The sequence below is a fragment of the Haliotis rufescens genome, unplaced genomic scaffold (assembly GCF_023055435.1).
Source record: "Haliotis rufescens isolate VD_foot unplaced genomic scaffold, xgHalRufe1.0.p SCAF_14, whole genome shotgun sequence".
Taxonomy (NCBI): domain Eukaryota; kingdom Metazoa; phylum Mollusca; class Gastropoda; order Lepetellida; family Haliotidae; genus Haliotis; species Haliotis rufescens.
The window spans coordinates 8,799,240-8,816,144 of NW_025963824.1; the positions used below are offsets into that span (position 1 = coordinate 8,799,240).

Sequence of the window (16,905 nt, forward strand, 5' to 3'; positions counted from 1 at the left end):
GTTAGAATTGATCTTCAGCAACCCATGCTTGTCGTAGAAGGTGACAATGCTTGTCGTAAAAGGTGACAATGCTTGTTGTAAAAGGTGACAATGCTTGTCGTAAAAGGTGACCATGCTTGTCGTAAAAAGTGACAATGCTTGTCGTAAAAGGCGACTAACGAGATCGGGTGGTCAGGCTCCCAATGGCGTGGATTGTTGCTGAGTGCAGCTTTAACAACAAACAAACAATGTTATTCATTTCATGTTAATGTCAATAATGCCCAAGAAATGTCAACAAGGATGACGACTATTCCCCTTGAGTTAAACCTTTGGTTTTCTCAGTGAAAGCTTCAGCTTTGTCTGAGTTGACAGGGCGAAAACAGAACAGAAAAAGTTTGTGAATACAACCCTTTCACACTTGGCCAACTCACTGTAAATGGTCTTTATATGGTGAATTACCCGTGAAGATTGGCTTAGAAAAGGTCTTCAGCAACCCATGCTTGTCTTAAGAGGTGACTATGCTTGTCGTAAAAGGCGACTAATGGGATCGGGTGGTCAGGCTCGCTGACTTGTTTGGCGCATCAACGAATCACAGTTGCGAAGGTCGATGCTCATGATGTCATACTTGCCGTCAAAGGTGACTATGCTTGTCGTAAAAGGCGACTAATGGGATCAGGTGGACAGGCTCGCTGACTTGGTTGATGCATGTCATCGATCCCAATGGCGTGGATCGATGCTCATGACATCAATCACTGGATTGTCTGGTCCAGACTCGATTATTTACAGACCGCCGTCATATAGCTGAGTGCGGTGTTAAACAACAAACAATATGTCAGCTATGTAAACACAAATGTCAGATTATCATAGGCAGACATCCCTGATTGATTACTTTAACAAGATTAAATATGGTCACAGTGATGACAATTATATACCCAGCTCGCTTAGAGTCCACAGGACGTTGAAGAGAGAAAACTCTGAGTGACGTTTCTTTTACATGCAGTACGTTTGACCAGAAAGAAAATGAGATTATAAAGTGATACAATTTAAATTTGTATGAACTAGGAATAGTCTATGAAACCATAGTCATTCAGCCATTCATCGTATCCCAATTGTGTGGATCGATGCTCATGATGTCAATCACTGAATTGTCTGGTCCAGACTCGATTATTTAAAGAACGCCGTTGTATAGCTAGAATGTTGCTGAGTGCAGCTTTAAATAAAGATAGTGATTGTAAAACTTCCACTAAATGTTGATGTTTGACAGACACAAAGCTAGATTTTAAGATTATTTCGGTGGATGCAAATTACTATTATTCTCCAAAACAGTAATAAAAACTAGTCGTCCCTGATTGATGACTTTAACAAGAACAAATATGGTCACAGTGATGACAATTATATACCCAGCTCGCTTAGAGTCCACAGGACGTTGAAGAGAGAAAACTCTGAGTGACCTTGAACAATGTATCAAGAGCTAAGGTAGTTATTTTCACAGCATAATTGTTAAATCTTTCTGCTTCAAAGAAAACTTTGAACAAGACCTGATGGCACTAAGTTGCTGGTGCTTAGTGTCTACAGGAAGTTGAGAGAAAACTTTGAGTGACTATACTGTTCTCAATGGTAGAAATTTTTTAGTTCATTAGTCCTTATGATGATAACATATAGAAAAAACCTTAAAAAAGGCAAATTTCTACTAGTCCTTATGATACCTTAACTATTGGGCAGTTTGGCAAGGAATACAGGACAAGTGCCAATTTCTAACGCTGGTTCTAAAACTTACTGGTCCTCTCGGGAGTTTGGCCCTCTCAAGAGTTTGGTCCTCTTGAGAGTTTAGTCCTCTTGAGAGTTTGGTCCTCTCAGGAGTTTGGTCCTCTCAAGAGTTTGGTCTTTCAGGAGTTTGGTCCTCTCGAGAGTTTGGTCCTCTCAGGAGTTTGGTCCTCTCGAGAGTTTGGTCCTCTCAGGAGTTTGGTCCTCTCAGGAGTCTGGTCCTCTCAGGAGTTTGGTCCTCTCAAGAGTTTGGTCCTCTCAAGAGTTTGGTCCTCTCAGGAGTCTGGTCCTCTCAGGAGTTTGGTCCTCTCAGGAGTTTGGTCCTCTCGAGAGTTTGGTCCTCTCAGGAGTTTGGTCCTCTCGAGAGTTTGGTCCTCTCAGGAGTTTGGTCCTCTCAGGAGTTTGGTCCTCTCAGGAGTCTGGTCCTCTCAGGAGTTTGGTCCTCTGAGAGTTTGGTCCTCTGATTTTGCCACCTCACACCTTGGTTGTGACGAGTATGTTTGTGTTTATTTCCCCACCTCACACCTGGGTTGTGACAAGTATGTTTGTGTTTATTTCCCCACCTCACACCTGGGTTTTGAGGAGTATGTTTGTGTTTATTTCCCCACCTCACACCAGGGTTTTGACGAGTATGTTTGTGTTTATTTCCCCACCTCACACCTGGGTTTTGACAAGTATGTTTGTGTTTATTTCCCCACCTCACACCTGGGTTGTGACAAGTATGTTTGTGTTTATTTCCCCACCTCACACCTGGGTTTTGAGGAGTATGTTTGTGTTTATTTCCCCACCTCACACCTGGGTTTTGACAAGTATGTTTGTGTTTATTTCCCCACCTCACACCTGGGTTTTGAGGAGTATGTTTGTGTTTATTTCCCCACCTCACACCTGGGTTTTGAGGAGTATGTTTGTGTTTATTTCCCCACCTCACACCTGGGTTTTGAGGAGTATGTTTGTGTTTATTTCCCCACCTCACACCAGGGTTTTGACGAGTATATTTGTGTTTATTTCCCCACCTCACACCTGGGTTTTGACAAGTATGTTTGTGTTTATTTCCCCACCTCACACCTGGGTTGTGACAAGTATGTTTGTGTTTATTTCCCCACCTCACACCTGGGTTTTGACAAGTATGTTTGTGTTTATTTCCCCACCTCACACCTGGGTTTTGACGAGTATGTTTGTGTTTATTTCTCCAAGGAGGAAGCAGTGGAAGAGAAACCCGAAAACCAACCAAAGGAATCAAAGAGAAGAGAAACAAAGAAACTGAAGGTGAGAATCTAAACAATGGCCTTTTCAATGATATAAACGATACCTTCAGGAGTGTATGAGCCCCAGACTTCTGCTGCTGTCAAAAGAAGTCCAAAATAACTTCATTTACGGTGATTTGAGAAGAATGTTGTGAAGAATTGTCCCATGATTGCCAAATTAATGTTAAATGGTCACAGTGATGACAGTTATAATCCCAGCTCGCTTAGAGTCCAAAGGACGTTGAAGAGAGAAAACTCTGAGTGACCTTAATATGTCCTTAGGAATAGACAGGAGGACTTATCTTGATTTTGAACCTGGCCATACTGTTTTAAGTGGCATCCAACCCAACTCACCAATTCAAATACACCCACACACATAGCCAAATCCTACTCTTGCAGAGACGCTCACTCACGCACAGACACACGCACACACACTTGTGCACATACTCACTCTTGCACACACTCAATCGCAGACACACACTTGCGCAGACACTCGCTCTCACACACTTGCGCAGACACTCGCTCGCCCAGACACACTTGCGCAGACACACACTTGCGCAGACACTCGCTCGCACACACACTCGCTCGCGCAGACACACTTGCGCAGACACACACTTGCGCAGACACACGCTTGCGCAGACACTCGCTCGCACAGACACACTTGCGCAGACACACACTTGCGCAGACACTCGCTCGCACAGACACACTTGCGCAGACACACACTTGCGCAGACACACTCGCACACTGGTGCAGACACTCGCACTCGCACACTCATTCGCACACTCGTACAGCCACTCACTCCGCAGACACTCACTCACAGACATTCGCTCGCGCAGACACTCGCTCGGGCAGACACACTTGCGCAGACACACACTTGCGCAGACTCACTCGCGCAGACACTTGCACCCTCACTCACACACTCGTGCAGATACTCGTGCAGACACTCTCACGCAGACACTCACTCACGCAAACTCTCACTCACGCAAACTCACTTGCACAGCCGCTCACTTGCACAGCCTCTCACTTGCACAGACACTCAATCTCTCGCCTACTGTTGTAGGAATCTAAGGCAAAGAAGGAGGAGACGCTGAAGGCCGAATCTTTGGAGAAGGAAGACGATGAAAAGAAGAAAAAACAGGATAAAGAAAGAAGACAGTGAGTAGCCTCCGTAACAGGACACGTAATGAAGTCTCCCTTTGTTCAATTAAAACCTACATCGCTAAGAGGGGTGGTGGGGTAGCCTAGTGGTAATAGCGTTTGCTCAATGTCTGAGACTCAGTTCTGATGTCCTCCGCTTCGATATCGGTTGAATATTGCTAAAAAATACATCTCTAGGATTTCGACAGTTGCGTCAGGGTGATGATCCATTTTGATTTTGAAACACTTGCAGCATGGCTGTCAACAAGGATGACGATTATTCCCCTTGAGTTAAATCTTTGGTTTCTCAGTGACAGCTTCAGCTTTGTCTGAGTTGACCGGTCATGTTGTAAAATGAATCTTGGAGGAACAAAAATGCTTTTATTAGCTGTTTGGGCTGTGGTTTCTGATTTGCCGCCACTAACAATCTGAAAAGTTGGATAATCTAAAACAAATGTATTATCTGACGCAAATGGATTATCTGAAACAAATGGATCATCTGAAACAAATGGATCATCTGAAACAAATGGATCATCTGAAACAAATGGATTATCTGAAACAAATGGATTATCTGAAACAAATGAATCTATTTGCAGCCATGACAAGGAAGAGGAGAAGGAAAGAAAGAAACGCATAAAATACGAACAGAAGAAGAAAGAAAAAATACATTGTAAGTACTAGTTCCAGAAAATAATCAAATAGAATCAATAGAAATCAGCCCAGTCAAGTACTGGAGTGAGTTACTTTTGGTACCCCAGTATATGGCTGTCAACAAGGATGACGATTATTCCCCTTGAGTAAATCTTTTGATTTCTCAGTGACAGCTTCAGCTTTGTCTGAGTTGACAGCCATTGCAGAAAATGGGACATTTTATTGTGGTTTCCTCAGCGGAGGAATGCACCATGTTTTGTTTAAAACTGCTTTTGCCGGGTTTGAATTTGATAATTCTTGCTGGGGACTATTGTCAGATTTTGGGTGCACCCACAGAGGGTATAGATGCTCATGACATCAATCACTGGATTGCCTGGTAAGAGGCGACTAACAGGATCGGGTGCTCAGGCTTGCTGGCTTGGTTGATGCTTGTCGTCATATCCCAATTGCATAGATTGATGCTCATATCAATCACTTGATTGTCTGGTCCAGAGTCTGTTATTCACAGACTGCTGTCATATAGCTGGGACATTGCTGAGTGCAGCATTAAACAAACAAAGCATATCATTGTATCACGATGGCATGGAATTTTTATCATGAAGTCAACCACTGGTTATTTTGTTAGATTCCCCAAACTGTTATTCTGTAAATTTTCCCAAACTGTTATTCGATTCATGTTAATGTCAATAATGCCCAAGAAATGTCAACAAGGATGACGACTATTCCCCTTGAGTTAAACCTTTGGTTTTCTCGGTGAAAGCTTCAGCTTTGTCTGAGTTGACAGGGCGAAAACAGAACAGAAAAAGTTTGTGAATACAAGCCTTTCATACTTGGCCAACTCACTGGAAGTGGAAAGCAATGTAAGAGTTAATATTTTTTAGAGGCTGCATTAGCACTAATACAAGCATGTTTGGTGGATGCTTCAGTTTTTTAATTGAAGTAAGAAAAAAACATATTTGATCTTTTAAGTGCTGGTTATCCATAGTCATGAACGCATGTGGAATTATAAGATCAAAGGTCAAGGTCAGACTCAAAATGCTGCCTGATAGGTCAAGGTCACGTCATTAAAAAAAAAGATTTCATCACCAAATTTGTATGTTGGTTAAATTTCAAGATCCTGGCTAAGGTTATTGTAAATGAGTGAATGGTCAATGTCGTCAGTGCCAAAGGTCAGTGTCATCAGTGCCAAAGGTCAATGTTGTCAGTGCCAAAGGTCAATGTCGTCAGTGCCAAAGGTCAGTGTCATCAGTGCCAAAGGTCAATGTTGTCAGTGCCAAAGGTCAATGTCGTCAGTGTCATCAGTGCCAAAGGTCAATGTTGTCAGTGCCAAAGGTCAATGTCGTCAGTGCCAAAGGTCAGTGTCATCAGTGCCAAAGGTCAATGTTGTCAGTGCCAAAGGTCAATGTCGTCAGTGCCAAAGGTCAATGTCGTCAGTGCCAAAGGTCAGTGTCATCAGTGCCAAAGGTCAGTGCCAAAGGTCAATGTCGTCAGTGCCAAAGGAAAACCTTGTCAGTTCCAAAGGTCAATGTCGTCAGTTCCAAAGGTCAATGTCGTCAGTTCCAAAGGTCAAATTCATTTTTACAATGTGCTGTCCCCCAGCTAAGTAAAGAATCCAACTGCTTGATCTAGTGTTTGACGTTTGGACACTGAGTGTGAATGAACGCAATGAATGGAGCCTCGCCTGAAGGGTAACAAGACTGGAATACAACTTTCAAACTTTAGGGTTCTATAAACATGCTAAAAACAAAAAGATTCAAGAAGACCATAGTATAAATATTTGAGAATAGCGTGCCCAAGAAATGTCAACAGGGATGACGACTATTCCCCTTGAGTTAAACCTTTGGTTTTCTCGGTGACAGCTTCAGCTTTGTCTGAGTTGACAGGGCGAAATCAGAATTATTTGTGTCCCGTTTACAAGTGGGGGTGTTGATGGGGACAGCTGATTTTTTGAGTGTACAAGGCCAGATAAACATTATTTTGTACAAAGCTTCTCACCAGTAGTGGGAAAAAGTGATTGACTTTTGTAGCTGTTCGTATGAGGCAGTTTGTCTACTTTAGATTACAAGTGTTACACTTGTCTTCAGTAACCCATGCTTGCCGTCAAAAGCAACTAACGGGATCGGGTGGTTAGGCTCGCTGACTTGGTTGATGCATGTCATCATATCCAAATTGCGTGGATCAGTGCTCATGTCAATCACTGGATTGTCTGGTCCAGACTTGATTGTTTACAGACTGCCATCATATAGCTGGAATATTGCTGAGTGGGACGTTTAACAACAAACCAACCAACCTACCAATTTACCAATTGCGTGGATTGATGCTCTTGATGTCTTCAATCTTCAATAAAATCTACTGCCACATAACACAAGGTCATCTTGCATTAAAGTACCATAAAGACCACTTTCCACCTTTTCCGAACTAGGCTGAAATTTCGTGGCTTGATTGTAGCGCCATCAGTGGCTATTACGACTTATTTCCCTTCTATGTCCCTCCCGCCAACCAATCAGATTCCACCTCTCATATTTACTTGCTGTAAGTTCCCGCAAATTGTCAACACCCAGTCAAGATGATCTGATCGATAATCAAGATCTCTATATTGTTATCAAACGGGTTTTACATCGCGAAATGCTTAAAATTACTTGAGCACCTTATAAATTTTAAAAAGATTTAGATGATATATCAATACCAAGTTGAGGTACATCTGCTTTGCGAATCCTGCAATTGAATGAAATTTGTACCGCAGTATACGAACCGGATGTTTGTTTAGTATAATAACTCCGAAATACCAGTCTAGTTCGGCAAGGGTAGAAACTGTACTTATATAGTTAGTTAATTCCTTCGCCTCAGGATGATGACTGATGTGCTGTGAGCTGATTGTAAACTCTGGACAACGATTGGTCATTAGCATCGTATGCTGGTCATAAGACGCGACTATTAGGTCTGGGTGATAAGATTCGGTGACATGATTGATGGCTTTGCTTATATCATTCACTGTATATTAGTGGTGATGATCCTATTAATTGTCCAGACTTGATTAATTTAAGGCTGCCATCATTGACCAGGGTGCCGTTGTACAAAGCGATCTTAGCGCTAAGATGATCGTAACTCCCATACTTTAACATAGACCTACGACAGTCGTAGCGTTAAGGTTGTTTTGTACGACACCCTGGGCCTACTTGCACAAAGCGATCTTAGCACTAAGACTATCGTAAGCCTATGTTAAAGTATGGGAGTTATGATCGTCTTAGCGCTAAGATCGCTTTGTGCAAGTTGTCCCTTGAATATTATGGAGTATGGGGTTGAACAACCACACACTTATGATTTTTGAATTTACACACCTAAAGTTGAAATTCGACAGGCACAAAGTTTAAGTTTGAAATAGTTTTAGTGGCGGTAATATTCTGCCAAACTGTCATAATGCCACAAGTCGTTCCCTGATTGATTACTTTAACAAGACTAGATATGGTCACAGTGATGACAATTATATACCCAGCTCGCTTAGAGTCCACAGGACGTTGAAGAGAGAAAACTCTGAGTGACCTTTATTTTACATGCAGTACGTTTGACCAGAAAGAAAAAGAGATTATAAGGTGATACAATTTAAATTTGTATGAACTAGAAATAGTCTATGAAACCATAGTCATTCAGCCATTCATCGTATCCCAATTGTGTGGATCGATGCTCATGATGTCAGTCACTGGATTGTCTGGTCCAGACTCGATTATTTACAGACCGGCGTCATATAGCTAGAATATTGCTGAGTGCGGTGTTAAATAAAGAAAGTGATTGTAAAACTTCCACTTGTTTAAATGTTGATGTTTGACAGACACAAAGCTAGATTTTAAGATTATTTCGGAGTATGCAAATTACTATTATTCTCCCATACAGTAATAATGCCACAGGTCGTCCCTGATTAATTACTTTAACAAGAACAAACATGGTCACAGTGATGACAATTATATACCCAGCTCGCTTAGAGTCCACAGGACGTTGAAGAGAGAAAACTCTGAGTGACCTTGAACAATGTATTAAAATTGCTGTTGTATAAATAAGGACTAGTGGTGGGACTATACACTGATACTTCCCGATACTAGTATTACTAAAAATTATCGATTCATGTTTTCTTTAATTGTTGTTACACCAAACTCTAATTAGTAGTGAAAATTGGTAGTGAAAATTGGTAGTGAAAGTTAGTTGTGAAAATTGGTAGTGAAAATTGTAGTGAAAACTTAAATATTTCACCAGTTGCACCACACTGACACAGCCAACTCTAAATCATCAGTGTGCAAGGAGTTTGACCATCTTGTCTATGAGACCCGTGAAGATCCGGGGTAGAATAGGTCTTCAGAAACCCATGCTTGCCGTAAAAGGCGACTATGCTTGTCATAAAAGGCGACTAACGGGATCGGGTGGTCAGGCTCGCTGACTTTGTTGATGCATGTCATCGATCTCAATTGCGTGGATCGATGCTCATGATATCAATCACTGGATTGTCTGGTCCAGACTCGATTATTTACAGACCGCCGTCATATAGCTGGAATATTGCTGAGTGCGGCGTTAAACAACAAACCAACAACCAACAACATCTTGTCTATGAAAAATATGGGTTATGCACTACAGATACGAGCAGATACAAGTATCGTGATACATATCAGATCGTGAACAAGGTATCGTGATACATATCGGATCGCACAGTTGGTGTATCGTCCCAGCCCTAATAGGATTTATATTTCACAGTCAATTTCCAAATCTGCTTATAGAGGATTGTTTGTTTGATACCGCACTCAGCAACACTGTTGCTATGACGGCGGTCTATGAATAACGGAATGAACCAGGAAACCCAGTGATTGATATCATGAGCATTGACAGATACAGTATCGATGGCTTGTTTCGGTTATCCAGACAGCGACACTGTATTGATGGTTTGTTTCAGTTATCCAGACAGACACAGTATTGATGGCTTGGTTTGTTTCAGTTATCCAGACAGATACAGTATTGATGGTTTGTTTAGGTTATCCAGACACACAGTATTGATGGCTTGGTTTGTTTCAGTTATCCAGACGGAGACCACGCTGATCCAGATGGACATCGAAATAAAGAAGTCCTTACAGGTTGATAAAACGGTGAGTGGGCGATCTGCTTCAGTGTAAACAAATACTTTCTCCAAGAAAAATAGAAAAATATAATTCTGCCTCAGGTTTAAGAAAAAGAAATTGCCAGTTATCCCAGAAAACATTTAAAAAAAAAGAGAAAATACTCTATGTCAAACAAATAAGCTTGGGGTCGTAGATTCTAATGCTAGAGGTACCAATGACCCCTTTATTTCAAATGGGGCGGTCGGGTAGCCTAGTGGTTAAAGCGTTGGCTCGTCACGCCGAAGACCCGGGTTCGATTCCCGACATGGGTACAATATGTGAAGCCCATTTCTGGTGTCCCCCGCCGTTATATTGCTGGAATATTGCTAAAAGCGGCGTAAAACCATACTCACTCACTCACTTTATTTCAAATACTGGATCCATTGGTCAGTCGTGACAAAGTTATTGCCTTTGTATGTAAACGCTGTGTGTAGAGTGGTTAAGTATTGGTTAAACCTATCAGAGATGTATGATAGAATACTGAGAAAAGCCTACAGTAAGCTTTTATGTTGTGATACTTTTGGATATAATAATTGTGTGTTATATGTTCAATCTTTCTTATTCCCAGTCACCGCCTCCGTGGTCTAGTGGTAGAGCGTCCGCCCGGAGAGCGGAAGGTCCGGGGTTCGATCCCCGACCGCGTCATACCAAAATACGTTAAAAGATGGTACTTGTTGTTACCCTGTCTGGTGCTCGGCATTAAGGGGCTAAAACAAGGACTGGTCGGCTCAGAGTCAGTATACTGTGTCTGAGTGGGGTATTCATGTTAAACTGCGGCATGGTATCTCAGTGAGCTAGCACTATAAATCGGCATCAGTCCGGACAAGTACAAGCAGCCACACACACGTACATGCACGTCGCTATATAAGTACAATATCTTGGACGCGACGTTAAACCCAATTTCACCTCATCTCACCTTATTCCCAGTCAGATTTGGTTTTGTGTGCTTATCGGTAGCTTTTCTTTGGGTATTTAAAGAATCAGTAAGAAATATGTATTTTTAGTGCTGAAATTGCACCTTGAACAATAGTTCCAGGTACAGACTGTATTATTCGGTATAATACGCGCACAAGTGTTATTTGCACCCTTATTTATGGGCAATCAAATTCTGGAAAAATATATCTGTCGTACATAAACATTTCAGGCTGCCAGCATAAACCACGAAAGTTATCTTTCAACTTTTTTTTTTTCACCAAAATAATATTCTAATAAGCCCCCTATTTCTAATTTTGCGAGTGCCCTGTGTGCTTATTACGTCGAATACAGTAATGCCACTTCAAAAACATTCCAGACACATTCATGAACAAGCTGATATGTTTACTGTGACATCCAGCAGGATATTCAGTCAAGCGATGAAATATCCTGCTCAGATCTGCAAACAGCCAACAGGGTGTGAATTATGGGATTTTCCGATATCGCGATAATATAGTCAGTGCCCTTCGTGGGACATAGACTTGACGCCCCTATTATGTGACCACTCCGTCTGTCTGTGCAGGACGTGGACAAGTGTATTGCCATCATGGAGGACCTCGAGGCGTTGCCCGTCAACCAGGTCATGCTGAAGAAAAACCCGGACATCATGAACACCATCAAGAAGGTAGGCGGCTTGCAACACACACACACACACTAGTAAAACCAGACATCATGAACACCATCAAGAAGGTAGGCGGCTTGCAACACACACACTAGTAAAACCAGACATCATGAACACCATCAAGAAGGTAGGCGGCTTGCAACACACACACTAGTAAAACCAGACATCATGAACACCATCAAGAAGGTAGGCGGCTTGCAACACACACACTAGTAAAACCAGACATCATGAACACCATCAAGAAGGTAGGCGGCTTGCAACACACACACTAGTAAAACCAGACATCATGAACACCATCAAGAAGGTAGGCGGCTTGCAACACACACACTAGTAAAACCAGACATCATGAACACCATCAAGAAGGTAGGCGGCTTGCAACACACACACTAGTAAAACCAGACATCATGAACACCATCAAGAAGGTAGGCGGCTTGCAACACACACTAGTAAAACCAGACATCATGAACACCATCAAGAAGGTAGACCGCTTGACCTGTGAAGATTCCGGGGTAGAATAGGTCTTCAGCAACTCATGCTTGCCGTAAAAGGCGACTGTGCTTGTCGTAAAAGGCGACTAACAGGATCGGGTGGTCAGGCTCGGTGACTTGGTTGATACATGTCATCGATCCCAATTACGTGGATCGATGCTCTTGATATCAATCACTGGATTGTCTGGTCCAGACTCGATTATTTACAGACCGCCGTCATATAGCTGGAATATTGCCTAGTGCGGCGTTAAACAACAAAAACAACAAAGGTAGGCGGCTTGCAACACGCACTCTAGAAAAACAGGTATCTCGGTTGTGTACTACACTTCCGGCAGCACATGGACAGATGCACATTAGAAGTCACCTGAGACAGCGTTTAAAGCAGAATGATTTATTCTTAGAAGAGGCACACCCATTAGTCGTAAGGTAGTAAAATAGTTCAATACCAGTTTAAAATATCGCAATTCCATAGGTTAATCAATACAAAACAAGGAACCTTTGGCCCCTACCCTCTTGTCCTGGCCTGATTTATTGCCTCACAGGATCGATGCTCATGATATCAGTCATTGGATTGTCTGGTACAGACTTGATTTTTTACAGACCGCTGTCATATAGCTAGAATATTGCTGAGTGCGGCGTCAAACAAAGATAGTGATTGTAAAACTTCACTTGTTTAAATGTTGATGTTTGACAGACACAAAGCTGAGTTTAAGATTATTTCGGGGGATGCAAATTACTATTATTCTCCCATACAGTAATAATGCCACATGTCGTCCCTGATTAATTACTTTAACAAGATTAAATATGGTCACAGTGATGACAATTATATACCCAGCTCGCTTAGAGTCCACAGGACGTTGAAGAGAGAAAACTCTGAGTGACCTTTATTTTACAAATTACATGCAGGAAGTTTGACCAGAGAGAAAATGAGATGGCAAATTATAATGTGACCTAATTTAAATTTGTGTAAACCATGCTAGAAGTACAGTCTAATTAATCCTAAGTCATTCAATCGTTCATCATATCCCAATTGTGTATATTGATACTCATGATATCAATCACTAGATTATCTGGTCCAGACTTGATTATTTACATGCTGAGGTCATATAGCTGGAATATTGCTGAGTGGCGTCAGACAACAACCACACTCGCTTACATGATTGTGAAACATTCACTAAGTCTTGTTTAAATGTTAATGCTTGAGAGGCACAAAGCCAGATTTAGAAATTGGTTCAGAAATTACTATTATTCTCCCAAACAGTAATAATGCAACTAGTCGTCCCTGATTGATGACTTTAACAAGAATAGATATGGTCACAGTGATGACAATTATATACCCAGCTCGCTTAGAGTCCACAGGACGTTGAAGAGAGAAAACTCTGAGTGACCTTGAACAATGTATTAAAATTGCTAAGTTGCTGTTGTATAAATAAGGACTAGTGGTGGGACTATACACTGATACTTCCCGATACTAGTATCGATCACAGTTGCGCACTTAACTATGTGAAAGTAATTTAATTCAAAATTAAATTGTTAAATCTGACTGCTTCAAAGAAGAAGCTACTGTGAAGATCCGGAGAAGAAAATGTCTTCAGCAACCCATGCTTGCCGTTAATGGTGATTGTCGTGACAAATAAGAACCTTGTATGGGCATCAGGCTCATTGACTTACTTGACAGTGTGTCAACGTACAGTGACAGATTGGATTGTTGCTCATGCCAATCACTCAATTATCTTTAGGCGGCCGTCATACAGTTTTAAATATGCTAAATGTGTTAAACAAATAGGCAAATTGAAGGAAGTGAATTTACCCATAAAGTAAAAAAGATACCCGTGTAATGTTTTCCTGTCTTCGAATATGGTATCCTTTTGCAAGATGAATAGATGTACTTGTTAGATGTGAAGCAAATAGTTATTGATGGACCTGTCAGTCCACACCAAACCCACCCGTGAAGATCCGGGGTAGAATAGGTTTTCAGCAGCCCATGCTTGCCGTAAAAGGCGACTATGCTTGTCAGAAAGGACTAACGGGATCGGGTGGTCAGGCTCGCTGACTTGGGTGATGCATGTCATCGTATCCCAATTGCGTGGATCGATGCGCATGATGACTGGATTTTCTGGTCCAGACTTGATTATTTACAGACCGCCGTCGTACAGCTGGAATATTGCTGAGTGCGGTGTTAAACAACAAACCATCCAACCAACCACACCAAGACACGGACAAACAGTAGACAGTATGGTCACAGTGATGACAATTATAATCCCAGCTCGCTTAAAGTCCACAGGACATTGAAGAGAGAAAACTCTGAGTGACCTTGAACAATATGACCCATGACTAACAGTACATCCAAAATGACAGGTTTGGGTAGCCAGGCTTGCTGACATATCCCAATTCCGTAGATAGATGCTTACGATGTCAATCACTGGATTGTCTGATCCAGACTATTATTTTTACAAACTGCCGTCATCTAGCTGAAATATTGCTGAGTGCGGCGTTAAACAAGGGAACCACACCATCCTAGTGATAGCATAAGGCCAGTCTGATGTTTATTTCAGTGTCGGAAGTACAAGGGCAGCGATCGCATTAAGTCCAAGGCGGAAGTTATATACAACAAGTTCAAGGCACTATTTGTCATGGGGGATGGAGAAGCTGCTCCCCCACAGGTGAGTAATGAGGCTGGTGTAGGAATACAGGAATGATAGTTGCGTCCCGTAGGCATGCCAGAAACCTATGATTGTGGGTTCGAATCTCGGTTCGCCCTGATTATGTTTCAAGGTTTGTCAGCACCATATCCGTGCTCGTGGGTTTCACCAAAGTGGTAAACGCCTGGGACCTGCATCACTTCGGGCTTTCCTCCCACAATCACTGGATTGTCTGGTACAGATTGCGGCGTTGAATAACAAACAAACTGTATCTTAAGAAACATTGTGGAATATTATTTTTATTATTTGTGCCTTAGTGAGCTTTGTACACAATTATGATTCCTAATCAATCTCCTTAAAATCAGATCTTAGTTCTCGCTAACGCTAAACAAAGATCTGAGGACATCACATTAAGGGTCACGTCAGATCCTTTCATCCAACCAATCAGAGCGTTGCTTACCAGATCATGAAAGTGACTGTCGGAATGTGTTTTCTAATCATGCAACCACAAAATATTTCAGAGGGTATTCCGAACGACAGTTACGGGTTTTATGATTATATCCATACAATCTAGGCCATCTATAAGCCGTTCCAGAATGTTGTTCTTATCAGTTTAAATATTTTTAGTCAAGAATACGTCAAAATGTTTCGAAGCGTAGTCGCCAGTTTGAAACTAGTGTCGTAAAGCTCGAGAGAGCTGCCTTCTGATTGGCTAATGTCGCTTTCTTGTCAGTCATTTCATTGGTCAGTCAAAATTCGCGAAAGGTCATTCTTACGGACCCGTAATGGGATGTCCTCAGATCTTTGTTTAGCGGCAGCGAGAACTAAGATCTGATTTTAATGAGATTGGATTCCTAATACATATAACTCTGACTGGATGTTTGGCGAGTGAATAGGATGCGATTTACGAATAGGTACATGACTTGAATGAGCTGTTGCAACTGCGGCTGTCTGTTGTTGCAACTGCGGCTGTCTGCTGTTGCAGCTGCGGCTGTCTGTCGTTGCAACTGCGGTTGTCTGTCGTTGCAACTGCGGCTGTCTGTCGTTGCAACTGCGGCTGTCTGTCGTTGCAACTATAACTTTGCTTTAAGATGTCTGTCGTTGCAACTGTGGCTGTCTGTTGTTGCAACTGTGGCTGTCTGTTGTTGCAACTGTGGCTGTCTGCTGTTGCAACTGCGGCTGTCTCTTGTTGCAACTGCGGCTGTCTGTTGTTGCAACTGTGGCTGTCTGTTGTTGCAACTGTGGCTGTCTGTTGTTGCTGGCTGTCTGTTGTTGCAACTGTGGCTGTCTGTGGTTGCAACTGTGGCTGTCTGCTGTTGCAATTGCGGCTGTCTGTTGTTGCAACTGTGGCTGTCTGTTGTTGCAACTGTGGCTGTCTGTTGTTGCAACTGTGGCTGTCTGTTGTTGCAACTGCGGCTGTCTGTTGTTGCAACTGTGGCTGTCTGTTGTAACTGCGGCTGTCTGTTGTTGCAACTGTGACTGTCTGTTGTTGCGGCTGTCTGTTGTTGTAACTGCGGCTGTCTGTTGTTGCAACTGCGGCTGTCTGTTGTTGCAACTGTGGCTGTCTGTTGTTGCAACTGCGGCTGTGTGCTGTTGCAACTGTGGCTGTCTGCTGTTGCAACTGCGGCTGTCTGTTGTTGCAACTGTGGCTGTGTGCTGTTGCAACTGTGGCTGTCTGCTGTTGCAACTGTGGCTGTCTGTTGTTGCAACTGTGGCTGTCTGTTGTTGCAACTGTGGCTGTCTGTTGTTGCAACTGCGGCTGTCTGTTGTTGCAACTGCGGCTGTCTGTTGTTGCAACTGCGGCTGTCTGTTGTTGCAACTGTGGCTGTCTGTTGTTGCGGCTGTCTGTTGTTGCAACTGCGGCTGTCTGTTGTTGCAACTGTGGCTGTCTGTTGTTGCAACTGCGGCTGTCTGCTGTTGCAACTGTGGCTGTCTGTTGTTGCAACTGCGGCTGTCTGTTGTTGCAACTGTGGCTGTCTGTTGCAACTGTGGCTGTCTGCTGTTGCAGCTGATGGAGATGAAGAAGAAACCAGAGCTGAACCAGAAGGAGAACAAGGAGAACGAACTCGACACGGAGAAAGGTAAGTCGTCCACCACTGTAACACTTAATCCCCAACTGTCACCTGCCAACACACAGACAATGTGGTCTCCAATGTGGCTCAGGGTAAAGCAGGTCCTAAATTCTCAATTGGGTGACTTTCTTGTTCAGGCTATGAACCACCGGTCACGGGTGGGGGAATGCTTTACAACAATGACAGAGCTTAACAGTGT

At 42.7% G+C, this 16,905-nt stretch overlaps 1 protein-coding gene and 1 long non-coding RNA gene across 3 annotated transcripts in view; both read left to right on the forward strand.

Annotated features, from left to right (window-relative positions):
* LOC124145402 (hepatoma-derived growth factor-related protein 2-like) overlaps positions 1-16,905 on the forward strand; it is a 63,370-nt gene that overhangs the window by 40,484 nt on the left and 5,981 nt on the right. For both annotated transcript variants that reach the window (XM_046515154.2, XM_046515155.2), the window contains exons 12-18: positions 2,938-3,009; positions 4,048-4,142; positions 4,721-4,794; positions 9,828-9,898; positions 11,406-11,507; positions 14,548-14,655; positions 16,643-16,715. In XM_046515154.2, the coding sequence (XP_046371110.2) occupies positions 2,938-3,009; positions 4,048-4,142; positions 4,721-4,794; positions 9,828-9,898; positions 11,406-11,507; positions 14,548-14,655; positions 16,643-16,715 (595 nt within the window). The remainder of the gene's footprint in view (positions 1-2,937; positions 3,010-4,047; positions 4,143-4,720; positions 4,795-9,827; positions 9,899-11,405; positions 11,508-14,547; positions 14,656-16,642; positions 16,716-16,905) is intronic.
* Positions 5,231-6,671, forward strand: LOC124145407. The gene is made up of 2 exons (XR_007220706.1): positions 5,231-6,063; positions 6,240-6,671. It is a non-coding gene; the product is annotated as an uncharacterized LOC124145407 (long non-coding RNA).